This window comes from Varanus komodoensis, unplaced genomic scaffold, assembly GCF_004798865.1.
Source record: "Varanus komodoensis strain SLA01 unplaced genomic scaffold, ASM479886v1 scaffold30, whole genome shotgun sequence".
Taxonomy (NCBI): Eukaryota; Metazoa; Chordata; class Lepidosauria; order Squamata; family Varanidae; genus Varanus; species Varanus komodoensis.
Window position 1 is genome coordinate 11676643 of NW_025335762.1, and position 20491 is coordinate 11697133.

Consider the following 20491-nt stretch of genomic DNA (forward strand, 5'->3'; position numbering starts at 1 on the left):
CCTACCTTACAGGGTTGCTGTGAGGAAAAAATGAAGAGGAGGAGGAAGGCCATATAAATTGCCTTGCAAAATGAAAAAAAGCATGGTCTAAGTCTAATTATTATGAATAATTATTTTTCTTCCCACTGAATACTTTACAAAAAAGCCACACCTTTAACTCCATCCACTCTTCTCTCTGCTATAGAGCACAGGCCATCCTCACGGCGGTAGCGTGTGTCCCAAAATTGTCAACCAAGGTACTTCAGACCTCAGTAGGAAGAAGATTCCCCAGCTCTGCTTGGGATAAATGAACAGTGCAAGAGTCCATCCTCTTAGCAGTTAGCCAATCCTATCCTGAGCTCACAGTCCTCCTTCAGAAGACAGGTACTGCCATGCTGTAGCATTCCAGGCTACATCTTAGTCCATCGCTCTTTGCAAAATCCCCGAGTAGGGCAGGCCCTAGGTTCGGTGTGGCCCTTCAAGCATTTTGGTCACCGTTTGCTACCTGGCCAGCCTGGCCAGTGGCAACAGATGCTGGGAAAATTGTTCATCAGCATCTGGAGGACCACAGTTGCCCAGTCATTGTCCTCAGGGGTCCAACAATGCATCCGACATGGGCTGGGGTCTGCATTCTGCTTGCTCCTGGGCCTTCACTAGCTTTGTCTACAATCCCATGACTTCCAAAGCACAACACGCTTGAATCAGCTACAGCAGTGGGCTGAATCGGGATTAAGTTAGTTATGCTTGAACTTGCATTCAGTGGGAGAAGTCAGTCCTGCCTTCGAGAAGTTCAGTTCACTATGCCAGGCTCTGACACTGTAGCTGCTCTATCTCCTGCTGGCCATGGAAGTTTGCACACAGCTCTTCTCCAGCCAGGATGACATGCTTCTCAGCATTCAGGCAGGTGCCGGGCCCATGCCAGCTAATGGCTCACAGCGCTGCTGGGAGCATGCACCTCGCCACTTGCAAGAACAACAAATATTGATCAGCAGATGGCCAGGAATGCAGGCCAGCAATGACGTCTCAATGCACTTACACAACATGGAATCACCCATCCAGGAGAGGTTAATATGAGAAATGCTATTTCTTTCTAACCCCTCAGAATGTTAAACTCCCTTCTGGGGAAGGGAAGATCCTGGGCTCCCCATCAAAGAGCCATTTTGGGTTCTGATCTGAGGGTTTCTATCTCCCTTACACAGGTATGTGAAATCCAATATCTGCACTTGCCTCTGGCTACTGGAAGGAAACAAAACCCTTCTCTCCAAGCATCCTTCAGACATCTGGCTGCTGGAAGAGGCAAAACAGAGACTTTCTCATCCTCTGATTTATGTGTGTCTCTCCACCATCTGGTCAACAGGGCTCTGTATACTTTTCATGCAGATTTTTTTTAAAAAAATTATGCCAAGAAAACTATGGTAACCAAAAAAATTATTAAATGGCAAGTCATGATGTCCCCACCATTTGGCAGGGTGAGAAAGTCTGCCAGGGCAGACAAATATCACTTAGTATTTAGGGCCGCATCATTTAATCAAGCAGCTACGACCATCCAATTACAAACATTTGATCCTGAAAATGTCCTCCAAATTGATGAAGGGTGGGCATGTGTGAGTGTATACGGGGTGCACAGCGTGCCTATAAACATGGTATTACATCTCCTGCCCCCATTAATCCATTAATAGGTCATCTGTCCCAAGGTGTGTTCTGAAGGTGCCTGACAAAGCAATCTAGCTGAACTGAAGCAGGGCCAAGCCTGATGAGGGACTGTGTGAGAATCCTGTGGATGTTGCCTAGAATTCCTTGGTAGAAAGGAGTATACAAGAAACAAAGCAGCTAATTTAAGGGTTTGGTTATTTAAAGTAGAGGCTGCTGCAACTCAAGGGCAGAGCACCTGGCTTATTTACAGAAGGCCCCGCATACAATCCCTTGCATCTCCAGGTAAAAAGATTAGGTTGTAAGTGTTGGGAAAAGACCTTTGTTGATGATCCTAGAGAGCTTCTGCCAGTCAGAGCAGACAATGGCTGGGTTCAGACAGCATGATAACCCCACTCAAAGTTTGAATGTAGGTTGCTGTTGAACTGTGGGTTGTTGTTGGAACATGGGTTACCATGTTGTCTGAACCCATGGTGAACAACCTACAGGCCACAATCCAAGAATAGGACTAGGTTCACATGGCATGAGCCAGGGGCAACTTGCCTGAACCTAGCAGCATGGTTTGTTAACCACTCTGGTTTGGTTCCGTCAATACAACAGACGGTCCCTGGCTTACAACCCACCATGTCTTACCATGTTGTGTGAACCCAGTCCCCAACTTCTTGGGTCCTTTCTGGCTAATAAGCCATGGCTTGCTATTGCAGCTAAGTTATGGCACCACAATAACCTCCATTTCATAAACAACCTACACTGAACCCTGTTGTCTGATCCCAGTCATTGTGAAGCTAGGTGGCGGGACCAATGGTATGACTAAGTAAAGGCAGCATCTTGATATTAGGGAGTGTCTACATACACCAGTACAGAACTGCATGGAGAAGGTCCTTGCATCTCCAGTACAAAAGAGGCTCAGGTACCGGGTGATAGGGATCACCATTCTCTATCTGATGCTTTGGAGACCTCCTTCCAGGCAGAACAGGCCACAGCTGGGTTAGAAGCAAAAATAATCTAACTCAGTAAGAAGGCAGTTTACCAAAAGACACATTTACACCATCTCTCCTTCTCACATTAGACAGGATGCCTCTTCTGAAGTAAAAATTACCGTCAGACAAATACATGCAGCATCCAAAAACAAGCTCAGAGTGCCCTTTGCTTCAGGACTACTCGTTTTTCTTCTTTAAGTTGGGCACAGATGCCAATCCGCTGAATTCAAGACATCTGAGCCAATTAATGAATCAATCAGACAACCACCCTATTATTAATGTATTTATTATGCCCCAAGGGTTGCCGGTCATAGTGCTTGGTTCTTCTGCCTCAGGCGCCAAAACTTCTCAGGCCAACACTGTCTGAAATCTGCATCATTTATGGAAATCCAGCTCATCTGCACTTTTTGCATAATTTAGTCTAATCTTGAGGGGAAAAAACAATAGGTCGGTTCAGCCTGGCCACAACAATGCTGTTCAGGATACAACGCTATATCAACTTCCTTGCAAAACAAGCCCCTTTTTGCTCAATGGGATTTGCTTCAAAGTAGGTACATATCGGATTATGTGACTATGACTTCTGCATCTGCGCTTTCTTAAAATTCACCAAGTATTTTGTATAGACTTTCATGCCTCTCTTCATAGTCCTGATAAAAATGCTACGTTTGACATAAGGAACATGCCAGCTGACCCCCCCCCCCCATCCTTTATCCTGCAGCTATGATCACAAGAGCAATTTTCTGGTGCTGACACAGCATGTGCTGCTACACGCAGCCCGGTTTGCCAAGAGCCGCAGTAACTAGGCCTCTTCTGCAAATCGATAAGCAATACCAGCCCTGTAAAACACAACATTTTTGAGAAAATAGACGTGCAAAAGATGCTGCTGGAACTGCTTGACATTTATTACACGCCAGCCATTGATGTACTAAGTGCTGTACACAAGTCACCAACTGGCAGGACCTCTCCTTTAGAAGGGCAGCCACCTCAGGCAGAGTGATGAGACTTTGAGGACAGGAAGACAAGGCTGGAGCAGCCAGGCGTGTGGAAAATGGAGATGGGTGCGAGCAGAAGAGAAAAATGCTACAGGCAGGGGAATAAGCATGCATATTCTTCAGTCCCACTGCGCAAAGATGCATAATTCTGCATGTTAAGAATGAGCAACTCAGTGTGTCTATTTAAATAGGTAAGTTTCTAGACCTGGTGAAGGTAAGATTCTAAGTGTACATGGGTCGCCTTGTATAGTCATGGAAGCAAGAAGAGACATGAAGCATGATTTGTTTCCTCTGTGTGTGAGAAAGAGAGGAGGTAGAAAGGGAGGGGAAAATCACCAGTTAAGGCTGAAGCAGCATGTACATTAAACATTTACTCCAGAAAGGCTGCCCCTTAGGCTAGCTGCAATTCCCCAATAATTATGCAAAAACACTCAGCACATGCCCAGGAGCATTCTTTACTGTTACTGCATACCTCAAAGCTGAACAGGGAAAGAGCCATGCACCAAGAGGCAGACTTCTGTTAGCAGTCTATAGCAGTGCCTTAGTAGGAGACATTGGCTGGGGCCACTGGGCTATGGCTACTGTCGTGGGCACGCGGGCTGTGATACAGCACCCCCAAACACACACACACACACACACTCCAGTGGTGCAAGTTACAGCCTGCTGGCTAGCAGCAAAATTCCAACTGGACACTTTATGACCTGGTGAAATGAGTTTCTCCCCTTCCTCTGCTATTATCACAGCACATTTCAAAGACCTTCCATTCGATGCTCCATCATCTCACCGGGAGGTTGCCGGCAGGAGGAATAATTTCAAGAGTTCTGCCACTGTCAGTTCTCTCCCACTTAGCCCTTCCACACTCAGGAATGGAATGTGCTTCGCTTGAAACCAGTTCCCAAATGCCAGCTAACGTGATGGCTAAGTAACTCAGTCCGTGCGACAGCCTGTTATTCCAAGTTTATTAATCCTGGAATGAAATAAAACCCATCAGAAGCCCTTGAATCAAGGATGTGCAAATCCCCTGCGAATAGGGAAAATCCAGATCTTCTCCTTTTAACAGATGTTTATAAAAATGAATCAGAGGCTTTTCGAATTTAACCCATTAGTGGCCACCAGCTGGTCCTAGCCACACACAAAACTGTATCTACTGCTCAGTGTATGGAAGTCTCTAGGTCACAGAGCTGTTAAAATTAAAGAGCAGCGACCATGCTAAGTCATTTTTCCCACACTGAGCCCTTGGGCAGAGTCAACTGCCTTATTGCTGCCTTTATCATTTGCTGTGGTTATCAGTTCACATGATTCTGTTATATATTCTAAATGAGTTTTTAAAAAATAAAAAAACTGTATCCAACTGGAGCAGCCTTGAATGCTGATCTGGGCAGAAGGAAGATGTGATGCACAAGGGTTCACATGGAATAAATGGCGCCCTGCAAAGACACCTACAAATTCCACCTGCCCTTCCCGCATCTTAGGAGCAACTCTGGAACAGCATTTCAGCAGTGTATGCCCGGCTACTCATCATCAACCGCACCACCACCGCCGCTCGGGTGGCGCCCCCCATGTCAATTTCAATTTGTCTGGGGCTTCGCCATTCAGGGCCCCACAGCCATTTCACATTCTGATCCTGCCCCCAAGTGTTTCTATAGACCCAGGCTCAAAAGACACCTTTAAAAACAGCTAATCTGTCTTGGTACTAACAAGGCAAAAGAATGGGCGAGACCTTTTTGGCTGGAAAGGAAAGGAAAGGACAGGAGAAACAGGAAAACCACTTCTTTTTCCACCCCTTCTCCCCACATCCACCCCACAAGTGTCCTCTGAGAGGGCATGAGAATTCAGTTGTAAATGCACTTTAGAGCACAGGCAAAGGGAGAAAGGAGGTGCACAATGGCAGCCCCAGCCATGCTCTTCCACCCACCCCCCAGCTTGTTTCTAGCCGTGTTTTTCATCTCATGGCTTATATCCCTTTCCTCGATGAGCCACCGAGGCAAGCCAGAGAAGTGGCCAAAGCTTCCTGGCAGGAGGCTCTTGTCTTCCTGAGAGCAGGACAGGGGCACCCGCCCACCCTACTCCACACTGGATTTAAATCAGTTCATTGTCTGCAGTACTTAGAAGCAGTTTCAGCTGTGGCACCCACAAATTCATTTAGGCACAGATGCTTGGAGACTGCCGAGGGCCGCAGGGCTTGTTTCCATCTGAACATGCACAGGATTGCGCTCTTACAGAACGCAGGCAGGGCAAACCAGAAGTGGGCAGAGACTTCAGCCCTGCCAGGTCTTCACCGTAACTAGAACCTCAAGTGCCACCAACCAGAGCCAGGTGCAAAAACATATACTTAAAATAAGAATAAAGTAAAAGGGCAAGGTTCCTCTGAGCACATTCCTAGGATTTGACTTCCATAAGAAGCAAACAGAGCAGCTCGGCTCTTTCATGCACATCCTTCATTTCAGGAGGATCCTGTGGGTAGTCACTTGGTTGTTGAGAGCCAGTGTGGCGTAATGGTTAAGAGCATGGGACTGGGACTCAGGCGACCTGGGTTCTAGTCCCCTCTCAGCCATGGAGCCAACTGGGTGACTTTGGGCCAGTCATACACTCTCAGCCCAACCTACCTCACAGGGTTGTTGTTGTGGGGATAAGAAGGAGGAGGAGAATGATGTAAGCCGCCTTGAGCCCTTTATAGGAAAAAGGCAGGATATAAATCAAAAAATAAATACAAAATAAAAAAATAAAAAAAAATAGCTGGGGGTTACAAACACTTGCCATCCCACTGCAAGGCAGTCTTTTCTTTTCAAGACTTCCTCCGGTATGACCAGTCTGATAAAATTCACTCTCCTAAAGCAACATTAGATTAAAAACAAAAGCACTGGATCACTTGAGTAACATGTAGCTTAGACTTCGTACTACTCAGTATCTCTCAGAAATAACCTTACCTCACGTGGTTGTTTTAATGATAAAACTGGGGACAGATGGGATGAAGAAACTGCGTAGGTTGCTTTGAATTCTGTGGAAGTGTTCTTATGTAATAAAAAATTGAATGAATCAACGCATAGAACCATAAAGAAATTTACAGAGGAGGATCCTCACAAATGAATGCTGGACCAGTTTGGTTACATCCCAATGCACATCCTTCCTTCTGTGTTTGCATTAACTGTGAAGAGTTGCATTGTCTTAAGGACATTCTCTGTCCTCCAATCATCATTTCACTGCCCCAGAAGCGAGCCTATTTTGGTGTGGCTGTGTTTACCTCTTAAGTTTCCCTTTGGGTACTCAGCTGTGTTGAGAAAAATTTCACAAGGCCAGTTTCCTTCTCCCCTGCCTGCTCTCAGGTGGAAATAACACATTTGAAGGAAAACCTTGTCTAGTTCAGCAGTGCAGATCTCCTTTACTGTCGCGTCTCCTTTCCTCTCCCAGGAAAATAACTGTGTCTTCTTGGTGCAGAGCAGGATCATGTGGGAAAAAATAGCAGCAAGGCAAGCTGTTGATGGATATTGTGAGTCTGCATCCAAGACTAGCTGCAGTATGAACAAGTATCAGGTGGGGGAAGCTCTTCCCTGGGCAAGCGGAAGGAGCGGTGATGAAGCTCAAGCTTAATCTGGGGCAAGTATAACTGGCATACCCCAGAAATGTGCCTTAAATGGGACAGGGTAAGAGTCCCAAAGAAGCATGTGTGATTTAGATCTTGCAGATGCGGAAGGCAACTTTGGGATCTCCACAGGCCCCCTTCACTGCTGTCTGCCCTCCTGCTGGTGGTGGCAGTGGCATACACCAAACACTAGCCATTTGCCACCAAATAACAATGGCAAATCACTACAGAGTCTCGCAAGGAGGAAGGTCAAGATCTCTTCTTGCTGATACCTTGAGATCGGCAGCAGAAGCCCTCCTCCGGGAACCCTCTGTGAAAGATATTAGGAGGGTGAGTACCCGGAGGAGGGCCTTCTCTGCGGTGGCGCCCCACCTATGGAATGCGCTCCCCAGAGAGGTCTGCCTGGCGCCGTCGTTATTTGTTTTTTGGTGCCAGGTCAAGACCTTTTTATTTAAACAATATTTTAATAATTATTAATATTATTTATTGGTTTTAAAATCTTTTAGCCAAGATGAATCCAGATTTTATATGTTCTTGTCTGAATAACTGTTTATTTATGATGTTGGAAGCTGTCCCGAGGCTTATGCGAATGGGACAGCATACAAAAATTCCAAATAAATAAATGCCAGAGTGTAGGACACAGAATAATCAACTCAAGCTGCAACAGCCCTGATTCAGGCTAGATATCAGGAAAAGCTTCCTCACTGTCAGAGCAATACAACAGTGGAACCAGCTGTCTGGAGAGGTGGTGGGCTCTCCCACACTGGAGACATTCAAGAAGAAATTGGACAGCCATCTGAGTGGGATGGTGTGAACTGATGTCCTGCAACAACAGGGGGTTGGACTCAATGGCCTTCATGGCCCCTTCCAACTCTACTATTCTACTCTATGATTCTACATGTTCTTTTATTTATGCCATCCATTACTAAAAAGTCTCCGGATGGCTCACAAGGAACAGAAAACCAAGAACAAAGCTGTAACAACAACACACATGTGAGAATTTGGTTTCACTTCTAGGCCTCCCTAGTGGTCTGCTACCAATTTTTCTACAGGGGTTTTTCCCCTGTTGCTGGGAAGGAGTTGGGGGGTTGCTTCACACACATAGCTAACCTAATCTAAGGGACTATGACACACACACACCCCAATATTAGCACTGAACTAGATTAGCCCAATATCACACTTTCCAAGCAGCCAGGACCTAAAGCATGCTCTCTGCCTTGACTAAAGAAGTTGTACATCCTCTGCCTAGAACAGCATTCCCCAAACTGGTGCCATCCAGGGGCTTTTGATCACAACTCCCCCCAGACAGCATAGCCAGTAGACAGAGGCTGGGAGGTGTGGTCCAAAACATCTGGAGGGCACCAGGTTGGGAAAGGCTGTGCTACAAGAAAAAATTCAGGGAAACTGGATGGAAAGGAGATAGTGTGGCAATTTCAAAACTCTCTCAGAAGAAAAAGGTATGATATCTACTGCAGTCCCACCTAACCTGGGTTCCAACTCCATTTAGCCCAAGGCCAATGACTATGAATATTGCAAGCTGTAGTCCAAAACATCTGGAGGTTGAGAAGCTTATCTACTGGGAAAAGAACCAGAGCTTGCTCACCACCTAGACTGTGGTCATGAAGGAGGAGGAGAAGCCTGCTAAAAGGGAAGATGGAAGACTTCCATTCCATGGAAGTTTCCAAAGAGAAGTGTTACGCAGGATGAAGTATGCATACAGACGTAGCCAAGGATGAGTCACATGTATCAGGTGGGGAAGCCTCTTCTGACCTGTGGAAATCCCACTTTCTAAATCAGAAGCCTTCCCTTGACTGTATGCTCTCCCTCCAACCCCACAATAGGAGAATACCTTCCCACAGAAGCCCCCAGAAGCACAGAACATTTATCAATAAAGGAATTAATCACATGCTAAGATGTTTCTGCTTTGTAAGATGTTTGTAATCATATCCATTGATCTAGCAACAGACAGCCTTCTGACGTGCTGGATTATAATGCTCATCAGCCCCAGCCAGATGGTGAGGGATTGTAGAAGCAGAAATACAAAACATCTGGAAGGCACCAGATTCCCTTCCCCCTCCCAAGATATAGGGTGACTTGAAGTCCCTTGGACTTCTTCTCTGGACTTCCCAATATGTTTATGGGGTTGGTATGGAATGCATGTAACCAACAAGATGGCAGAGTGGAGGAAAATCAGAAGTCCTGCAAAAAGTTCTCTTTCCACAGTTGAAAAGATACTGCACATACTTTCTGTTGCTCAGAGCCCAGATGTAGAGGCAGGGGGACCAGAGAGCGAATCCTATAAAAAGATTCATAGGAAGGTGGCCCTCAGTCTTTCTAGCGCAACATCCAAACCATGATTTTCATGCAACGCTTTTGTAACACACAACCCTCTTTCAAAATTTCTGCTGCACTTTGCACACTAAAGCCTAAGCAAGCTTCTTATTCTGGGCATAAAGGAGACAAGGTCTTCCTATACCAGGGAGAGAGATACTGGCTGTCCCTGCTGTCTGCCATGCAAGATCAGTTAAGGACACTCTCCTAAACACACACAAAAGGGACGGAAGTGCAGACCACAACAGAACTTTTATCCTGCAGGCTGCAAAAAGAGTTGGTTTCAAATAACAGAAATCACACTCTCTCAGAATATATTCACTGTTGTTCTCTTCTTCTTCTTCTTCATCTTCATCTTCCTCTTCTTCTTCTTCCTCCTCCTCCTCTTCTTCTTCTTCCTCCTCCTCCTCTTCCTCCTCCTCTTCTTCTTCTTCTTCCTCCTCCTCCTCCTCTTCTTCCTCCTCCTCCTCCTCCTCTTCCTCTCCCTCTCCCTCTTCTATTTATATTATTATTGTTAAATTTATGTTGCTGCTGTTATTTATGTAGTTGTTGGTAGATAATTATTTCACAGTCCTTATCTCTCATTGAGCACTGTAAAAATTATCTTCTCAGCTTTTGACTCTGGACAGGCTGCAACCCAGCCTTCTGCAACCCAGGCATCATGTATGTTTTGGAGTACAAGTCCCATCAACTTCATCCAGTATAGTCAGTGGCCTGGGATGCTAGGAGCTGCAGTCCAAGACCCCTGGTGGATCTGCTGGCTGGCTGCATAAGCTCTTGACATATTCCCACTGGCAATGGTGGTTGGAAAGGGACATCACTGGATGATCCCTCTTTAAAAGCACCCCATCTGGTGGCTTTGACAGCAAGGGGAGCTAGCGATCAAGTGCCAATCCCAGAGCCAAGGAGCAATATCTGATGGCAACAGGATTGGCAGTGGGTATTGCAGGAGGAGCAGAGGGCCTATCAGCCTGCCATCGGCAAAGGAGAACCAACCACATTAGCTCACCAAAATCTCCCAAACATCACTTTGAAGTTCAGTTTGGCTCACTCTCATTTTAGTTGGCAAAGTAGACACTTCAAAAGGGAAAAGTGCACATTTCTATGTGTGAACTGTGCACTTTTGCCTATTGACTGAAGGATGCAATAAGTAGAATGTAGTAGTTGTTGTTTTGTAAACATGCCATTTTTTAAAATCATTTTGAAACATAATCACAGGCTTGAGAAATGTGAACCTTTTTTTAACGTGCTCTGGTTTACAACTGGGGTTGCAAATGGAGCAAGTTTTATTTCTGGGTGAAATAAAATTCTCCTCCACCCCTACCCTGTAGCCCTGCAAGACCAGGTAGGAGGCACCCTTAGGCCAGTTGTGTGTACGACATGCAGCAGAGGAAGCAGATCCCACTTCCAATCCAGTTAAAAGGTTGTGGGAACAGGTGGTGAGAAGGACCCTCCAAAGCAGCTGCTGCTCAGAGAAGACAACCTGGGGCTGGATCAGCCTTCACCAAGCCTGGACCCTCTGAAAGCACCGGACATGTGTGAGCGATGGCGGCTGGGCTGGAGCTGCAGTTCAGTGCAGCTGGAGGCACCACTTTGGAAAGGCTGGGCTAGCTGACGAGATGGACCATCCGTGTCGGAGGCAGCCTCCTGAGTGACTTCTCGTTCTGTTGCAGAGCACTGTGGGACATTTCAGTAGCAATCAGGCACAGGCAGCTCGTGTTCCTGTGCATGCCAGAATGTCTCCGTGCATGAACAGGGAGACTGGCTATGAACAGGAAGTGCTGCACATGAAACCACCCCGAGGAGTGTCTAGAAGCATCCGCTGGAACTGAGCTGCTAACTGGGGCACAGTGCAGGGGACCGTATCACATGGATCGTGAAGGACCTGCACTAGCTGACAACCACTGAGCAGGCCCCATTGAAAGTGTCAGTCTTAACTCGAAAGCCCTGAGCAGGAGCAGCCATCAGGGCTTTCTCCTGCATTTCCTTCCAAACCCCAGAATGTACTCACTCAAGAACTTGGCCCTGTTCTCTTTGCTTTTCAAAGAGCTTAAAGAGGCATCACTTTAAAATAAATAGTTTTGATTGAGGGGTGTGTGCTGTTTTTTAATGTTCCTGTTTTTGTTGTCACAAGGTTGTATCATTTGAAATTGTTGTACACCACCTGGATGGATTTTCAGCCGATCGCGTGCTACATGGTTGCTAATTGATACATAATAAATCAGTGTTGGGGGCTTGAGTCGAGTGATTCTCTCCCAAGTCCTACTCAAGTCATACCCATGACACGACTTGGCAGCAACAAGCAAGTGACTCAGCTCAACTTGAGATTTCTACATTTTTTACGACCAGGTCACTGCAGGCCTTATCACGCAGCAGGACATCCTGGAAGGCCGTCTCAAACACTGCGGGAGTTGCAGGGGTGCGGGGCAGGATAGGGATGGGGACTTTGTTTGTTTGTTTGCTTGTTTAAATAAATTGTGGTTGAGGTCAAGGACATGGGTTCATCACTGAGAGAAGTGCAGATGGGAACATCAGGGAGGGCTTACAACTCCCATACACTCCCTCCCCCCCTTGTTGCTGCTGCTGCTGAAGTTGGCTCTTGAGACTTGACTTAGATATTTCTTGCAATGACTTGAGATTCGATTTGCACTTGGAAATAAAGACTTGAGACTTGGCTTGAGGCTTGGAGTAAAGGACTGGAACACATCACACATCATGGCCATAAACAGTACCTATGCAAGGCTTGTCCTCCTACAGAGTGATAAAACACTGCATGGAAATATTCCGGGGTCTGCTAGACCAGCCTGAGAACGCCGCCCGCAACTTGTAGGTACCCGCACAAGGTGCAAACCTATTCCCTGCTCACTCCAATTTCCCACCCACGACTTTAAAAGACAACCATTTGCCAGCAGCCTGCAGTGAGTCCAACTAACGTGGCACAGAGGCATCTTCTGTTAACAGGATCTGACCTTGGCTCTCTCCATATAAGGATAACAACAACTCTCAAAGATGACGCAAACAGTAGGAGCCAGCAGCATTAATCTGCTGGTGCCATTTCCTTCCTCCTCCTCACCTCCCACCAGCTTCATCTGCCACCATACGAAACTGAAAAGCTGCTGCTCTGCCAAACGCCAAGATGTTAAAAAAAACTAAACTAAAATAAAATAAATCCTTCTAGCAAGTGACACAGCCAAGCACTGTCTGGCCTCAATTATCTAGACAGCTTTACTGGGGAGGAAAGCAAAGAACTTTGGGTATTTGGGCAATGTGAAGGGATGTGCACAAAAAGTTACATCAACTTGCAGCGCTGGGATAACAAGGAGATGCAGAGCAAACGTGCTTGATGTGATGTCCTCCTGGAGGTTTCGGCTACAACTCCCAGCATCCCCCAACTAGATGAAGTCCAACACGCTTGGAGAACATGAAGCTGGGACAGGCTGATAAGTTAACGTTGCACAAGATTAAATGGTTTTGCACTTTAAAAATGTAGCTCTCAAGTTTTCCGTCCCTCTACTTCTGATGGCCAGAATTCTACACACAAATGCCAACATTCTTCAGGGAGACACAGTGCTTCAATTCTGAAGTGCCACTGTGGCGGGACGCTCCCATCCAACTTTGAGTAAGGGTTCATACACCTTACACCACCATACAAGACGACCCCTGTTACGTACATGTTTTAAGCTAACTGCTGGATTGGAACACTCGCTGCCACGCCAACCTCTGGAGCTCAGTCCTAGTATTGATGGGGGCGGGCCAACTGCAGGGCCATTGCCCAAGGTCCTCAGCATGGGGTGCCGTCACTCTTTCAACTCAAGGGCCAAACTTTATTTCCTAGAAACTCTTGGGGTGGGATGAGGGGAGCTCTTTTCATGTTTGGTGAAAAAAGAGAGAAAGGGCGGGTCAAAACTGACAAGCATAATAGCACTTACAGTTCTCACTGCCTATAACTAAAACTTAGGACAAAAGTTTGACCTTTTAGGTTTGGGGAAGGCACTGCAAGGAAGACGGGAACCACCCCACATGAGGAGCTCAGGGAAAACAGAAGTATGACTTCCAAATCATGAGAGGTAGTAGTTCCTCTTATACTCCTCACCAGTCAGACCTCATTTATTTATTTATTTAGAACATTTGTATGCCACCCTTTACGACAAGCATTCATCTGGTATACTGTGTCCAGTTCTGGGCACCGAGATTTAAGAAAGATGCAGTAAAATTAGAAAGGGTCCAGCGGAGGGCAAAAAAATGATCCAAGATTTGGAAACTCTGCCCTCTGAGGAGAGACTGAGAGAACTGGGCATGTTCAGCCTGGAGAAGAGAAGACTGAGGGGGGCATGATATCCCTCTATAAGTACCTCAAAGGCTGTCACAAAGAGGGAGGTCAAGATATCTTTTTGCTGATTCCAAAGTGTAGGACACTGAATCATCAATTCAAGTTGTGACAGCCCAGATTCGGGTAGGACATCAGGAGAAGTTTCCTCACTGTCAGAGCAATAGAACAGTGGAACCAGCTGCCTCGAGAGGTGGTGGGCTCTCCCACACTAGAGACATTCAAGAAGAAACTGGACAGCCATCTGAGTGGGATGGTGCAACTTGGTGTCCTGCAGCAGCAGGGGGGTGGACTGGATGGCCTTCATTGCCCCTTTCAACTCCACTATTCGATGATTCTATGAAGGGGAAGTGACCCTCTGGGGACCATTAGAGGGCCAGATTTGCTGCCCCCCTCCACCAGCCTGGACCATCCCTAAACTGGCGCCCTCCAGTTGCTCTGGACTATAGCTCCTACCCTCCCTGACCACTGTTCATGCTAGCTAGGGCTGGTTGGAGTGGCAGTACAAGAGCCTGGAGGGCACTAGGTTGGGAAAACCCCAAACATTTGGTGTGCATCAAGTGAGAGAAGCATTTCACGGCAGCAAAATAAGAAGAGGAGGCAGAGACGCAAACTTTGGAGGAGCAGAGAGCAAAGGCACTTGGAAACAGGAAAAAGTCGACCAAGTTGTCATTAGCAGAGACCTGAGTGGAAGCTCTGTATGCCACCTGATCTGCCCTCCAGATGGAAAACTCAACCTCCATCCTGAAGAAAAGTGCTCATCAAAAATGAAGGACTTCAAAGCATAGACGTATCCCCAGAATTTGACATCAGTGTCTGATGGAAAGGACATGGTGCAACATGCATGCCCACAATGAACCCGATCCCTTTAAACTCTGGGACAGGACACTGTGCTACACAGGAGGAGGCAGCTTCCACAACTCTGCACAGACAGAATCAAGGGTCTCAGTGAAGCTTTGCTTTGAAAGTGCGAATCATCATTCTCCTCCTCCAAAGCTTCCTGGCAGGAGATTATTGGTAGGAGCAATACCATCCTGTTTCTCACATCACGGGGAAAAGACACATTTACGCCCGTTCCTGGGCCAGCCATCTGAAACCTGGAAGTTTCGGACTACAGCTGCAAGAATTTGTGCCCCCGGTCATGCTGTTTGGGTCTGATGGGAGTTGCAGGCCAAAACATCTGGAGGACAGTGAAGGCTGCCTTGTTCATTGTTGGAGGCCCTCCAATGTGAGACAAAGATGCCTCAGGAGAAGAACAAGGCACAACAGGTCAAAGTGGGAGAGGTTGCTGCAGCACACAAGAGGCCTGACTCACTCTCAAGAAATCCCCTCTCCCTTCAAGAATTAAAGAAAACCTCTGAACTGTGGGTTGGGTCCAGACTTAGCCAGGTTTCCAATAGAACCATTGAACTCACTGGGTCTCACAGTACTCAAGACACAGTACTCAAGACCTATTGGTTTCAATAGGTCTGCTCTAAATATAACTAAGTCTTGATGTAACACTTTGATTACTTTAACAAAGTTGCAAAGAAAAGGGCAGATTTGGCTGATAAAATGATGCATGCATGTACATATTAGCCTTGTTTGGATCTGGACTAAATTAGTTGAACTCAGGTCCCACTGAACTCTCTTGGACAAGTTAAGCATGACTTGGCATGCCCCACTGATGGTAATGGGAAGTAAATCCAACTAATGATGCCTGGATCCAACGTATTACCCTTACTGAAGTTTTCAGCAGAAGGATAGTCCGCATGAACTCAACCATCCCACTGCCAACATGGCTTAATCTGAACTGATTAAGTGCACCACCACCACCCCTCTCTCTATGTATATCTCAGACCCCTGCTGATCCGACTCAAAGTCCAGCCAGTCTAGCATGCTGTCTTCAACCACGTACACTTAGGTGGCAAGCAGGTATTTGGGATCCACTGGCACACGTGAGCTACACTCTCTTCCCGCTATCTCTCTCCTATAACTCACCCCTGAGGCTTTTCACCTAGGACATGGATCCTCAAGCTACGGCCCAGGGGCTGGATCCGGCCTGCCATGCCCATTTGGACCCACAGCACATGCACCCACCTGCCCGCTGCCACCCACCTCACCCCGTGCGTGGGGAGGCAGCAGTTTGGCGAAAACAATCCCCAGGTGAATAAGCCGCTGCCTCGTGCACCTGCCTCGCGGTGCATGCCCGCCCCTACCCACACCCCACCTCACCTCAGCACCGGCAGCTTTCAACTGCCCCCCTGGTGGAAAAGTCTGAGGACCCCTGACCTAGGAGGTGTGACAGTATATTTGTCCAGCACACAATACACAGCCCCTCCCCGTGGCTTCTCTTCTCTAAGTCACTGTCTTTGAGCCATGCGAGCCCCAGATAGATCTCATACACTACACATGTATTACCACACTGAAATGCATTCGCTCTGTGCCCCACACCATACTATTTGCCACCAAATGTTTTTGACTTCAACTCCCATCATGCTGGGAGTAATAACCCAAAACATCTGGAGGGCTTCAGATTGGAACGGGATATCCGAGCTTTTGGTCCTCTGGAAAGTCAAGCTCACCTTTGAACGAACAGGCGTGCTTTCCAGCTGTGCTCTCCCTCCCCGCCCCTCTCCATATCGATGGAGCTCGCGCCACATCTTTCCTACACATGAACATTAATGAACTGCTGCACACCCGTGAATGCTGATCTCACAGCTAAGCAGCAGCAGGGCATGCGAGTGGCGCATTCTGCCAGATCCTGTCGCCAGCATGCCTCCTCTCCGCTGGAAGCACCGTGCTCTGGGAGAATCAGACCCACTCCTCCCAAACATTTCAAATATGAATCCATCACGCTTTCTGCTTGGCATTATCCTTCGGCAGCCCCAGCCGTTCTGCCTAAAGCATTCCTCCAACACTCGCTGTGCGGAACAGCTGCAGTGAGGCAGTAACAGCAGCCATGCAAAATTCACCGATTTACCATACTTTAATGTGATAAAGGCTCCCTCGGTCAAGACCTCTGTCCCCAGCCACATGGCCCCACACTTGAGCTAACTCTGCTCCTCCTCCTCCTGCAAGAGGAATCCCAGCAGTCACTGCATCAAGACGCCCAGCAAGGTATGCTGCAGTGAGAATGTTGCATGGAGGAAACATCACCCAGCTACTACATTCTAGGAATCTCACCCATTGATATCTCTCCCATAGAAATCACTTTAAATCCAACAACATTAAAGTCGAAGTGGAAGAAAAAATATAGAAAAAGTCCAGATTAGGATGGAGTCAAGTAGGGGAGGGTATTGAAACCCCCCAAAAGTTGGAGGTCAGAGTTTCCCCAAAATGTGTGCCTAAATTCAAAACAGAGTATTTTTAAATGAAAAGTAAAAGCTTAAATATAGGCTTGGTCTCCACCATTCAGATTCATTGTTGCTTTCAGCTTTGTTGCTCTTCATTGGTACTGCTCTGTATGTTTTGCAGTTTTAGCTTTTAAAAACATGCAGTCATTTCAGCTCTGGCAGTTCAGCCTTTCGCTTCATCTGCTCTCCGCGCGCGTGTGCGTGGCGCGTGTCTCCCATTGAGTGTTCCGATGCCTCCTCTAGCGGACAGATTCTGAGAGTCTGCTGTCGGGGGATTTTTGTTTCCTCATAAATTTAAAAACACCCCCCACGGACACACACACACACACAGGCAGTGGAAAGATCAGAGGAAGGAAACAAATTAAGACCATATCCAAACAATTGTATCTCTGTCTCTAGCAGAGAGAGAGTGGAACCGGTGCTGCACTTGCAAAGCGAAGTACAAATACGAGCGCGGCTGGAAGGCCGGGCGCCTGCAATTGTCGAGCCTCTGAAAGGTCAGCCACCCTCCAGCTGCCAACCGCCCCTCTGCAGCCAGCTTCCACCGGGCCACACGTCCCCTGCGCGTGCTCCTTTTATCACACGCGGGCCCATCTGTTCCCTCCAGGAAAAGTGCAAAGCAGAAGAGCCCCTGGGCGCGGCGGGGCTGCAGCTCCCCAGACATGACCCCCGCGCTCCGTGCGGGGTCATCCGGAGGGGAGGGGAGGAGCAGGGGCAGGGGCGCTCCACAGTGGGGCGGCGGCACGTCGGGATCGGGGCCGCCTTTTGACAGGGAGAGAATGCGGCTGCACGTGTGCTCATTGTTCCGCTGCGGTGCTAATGCCTGGAAAGCGGGAAGCGGCGCGGTAGCATCTTCTCTGCGAGTGCGCGCGCGCCGTGTACACACAGTGGGAACCATACACGTGATCGACTATATATAGGTTTGCACGCCCGAGACATATCGGTACACGTGTTCTAGGCCGACCTCTACGCCAGCCTTTTTCCCAGCCTGGGCCCTCCAGAGGTGTTGGGCTAGAGAGCTGGCTGGGGGATACTGGAACTTGTAGTCTATCATCTCTGCAGCGCCCCAGGCTGCTCTACACGGAAGCCTCCTGTCCATGCGGGCAAGGGCGGGTGCGCTGCCAAGCTGGCTGCGCGTGTGGACGGGGCTGCACGCAGCCCGCTGGCAAGCCTGCAAAAGGCTGGAACGGAGCAGGGAAGGGGGCGAGCGGGGGTGCACCCCGCACGACTCTTCCCCAGCCAGGCACCAGTTGCCCTCTTCCCGGAGGACCCCGGCAACAATAGTTGAAACTCGCTCTCACAAAACAGCAATCCCAATTTCAAAAGACATCTGGGGTGATCCCCCGCTCCCAGCTCACGTCCATCTGCTTAACCTCGCCACAGGCTGTCCAGCTTTCCCGGTCAAGCGGAGCGTCCACGCGGCCACAAAAGAGGAAGCGGCTCTTCACCCGCCCCCCGGGGCCCGGGGTCATGGGGTCGTCCTTGGATCGGCTGCAGGCCCCCCGGGGTCAGCGGGCCCCACGCAAAGCGGCACCTCCTCGGGGAATCCCGATCGCGAGCTGCCCGCCCGGTCCGCGCCATCCGCAGCCCAGCTCCGTCCGGAAAGTGCCAGGCGAGCGGTGCCCAGCCTCCACCGCGTGTGCCCCGCGGGAGGCGGCAGAGGTGGGGAAGCAAGCCGGGGAAGAGAAAAGGCCCCCTCCGCTCTATGAGCGTTTCTTACCTGCAGTGGGTCCCGCCAAGGCCAGCAAGAAGCACGGCAAGCTCCGGAGCCAAAGCAGAAACCTCCGCCGCATGGCTCAAGCTCCCCCAGGATCGCGCATCCGCAGCAAGCGGGGAAGGAGCTCCTTCTTAGCGTGAGCGCAGGGCGGGCGCGCGGAGCAGCGGGTGGGGCGGGGGGGGGCGGACGATCGGCTCCCGGGACCTGCCCCCAGACGTGGCGGGAGGGAGGCGGGCGGCGGGCGGCGCTCGGGTTAAAGAGAGGAGGGACGTCGTGGCGGGGGGAGCGCGGGAGGCAGAGGAGGCGCGCGATCCAGGCAGGGCTCCGGCAGTTTCGGAAATTAACTCATGGCCCCCGCCGCTCCAGCATCGCCCGCGCACTCCCGGAGCAGCCCTCCGGCGCGCTACTGCTGGCGTCGACGCCTGCCGGGGACCTCGGGCAGCTGCTGTTGCGCTGGCGCGGCCGCCGCGCCGGGCAACTTGCTCCAACTCAGCCGCTGCCCCGGCCCATTGTCAGGCTTGGCGGCGGGCGAGCCCTTCCTCCCTCCCTCCCGCGGCCGCTTAAAGGAACACCGACCTGCTGCCTCGGCAGGAGAGGCGCGGGAGGAGGGGGTGACGGTGGCCTGCGTGGGGTCAGCCTGGAGCGGATGACTCGATGGGGAGTGGGCTGCCGAGCGCCCGCGGCCGCGCTTTCCGGTCCGCTCCTCCGCCCAGGTCCCACGTGCGGACGGTGGGATCCCCCGCCCCACGCTCCCAGAATACACGTGCGCGCACACCCTTCACTTGTGACTTCCCCGGACTGCTCCAATCCTGCCCGGGCGGATCCTCGCTGAAGGCGCCAGCAAAACCCTGCGGGGCAAAATTCATGCCCAACACGGGCCAGAACTCCTGAAACGACAGCGCTTGGGTGAGGAATCCTGCTGGAAAAGTGTGCGCGCGTTGAGCGAGCAAGCGGGCGACAAGAGCCCTTTGAAGCCTGTGTGGGCACCAGGCATGGGCACCTTGTGATCCTGCGGATATTCCCCTGTTCCTTGCAGCCCCCATCATGGCTATCCCAGCCAGACTGATAAAAGTTGTAGGCCAAAACGTATAGGGCGCACATGGGCCTCTCTCGGCATAGGAAATGCCGCCTGTGAGGGGGTCCTGTGATGGCTGGCACCACTCTTCACCAACTGCATCCATCTGAACACAGGGAGAACTGGAGCGAGTGTCCGGTGTCACAAGACCTCCCCTGACATTGTCAACCCGGGAAATGTCAGCAGGTCCCTTGTCAGTCTTCTCAGGGTTCAGCATGGCCCTGTCTCCCTCCTTCCTCAATGGTTTCCACATTCCAAGCTCTCAGAGGTCAAGAACCGATCAGGCTTTGCCTATACAGTTCTATGGGTATAAAATTATAGCAAGAGCAGGAGGTATATCCAGGTTAAGTGCCCATGAACATGGGAGCTCATGTGGAAGCAGACCAAGATGCCTCTAGCCCCTCTGGGTACGCAGTGGCCAAACAGCCCCCTCCAGAAACGCACAAGCAGGTGGTGAGCCTGACAGCACCTTCCCGCTCAGCAACGGGTATAGAAAGGCATCTGGCCTCTTCTACTGGAGGCAGC

At 49.5% G+C, this 20491-nt stretch overlaps 1 protein-coding gene across 2 annotated transcripts in view; it reads right to left on the minus strand.

Annotated features, from left to right (window-relative positions):
- The window catches only part of ROBO3 (roundabout guidance receptor 3), a 167914-nt gene extending 148929 nt beyond the window's left edge, over positions 1–18985 (minus strand). For both annotated transcript variants that reach the window (XM_044437609.1, XM_044437608.1), the window contains exon 1: positions 18895–18985. In XM_044437609.1, coding sequence (XP_044293544.1) covers positions 18895–18967 — 73 coding nt within the window. In that variant the 5' untranslated portion in view covers positions 18968–18985. The remainder of the gene's footprint in view (positions 1–18894) is intronic.
- Positions 18986–20491: the final 1506 nt, after the last annotated feature.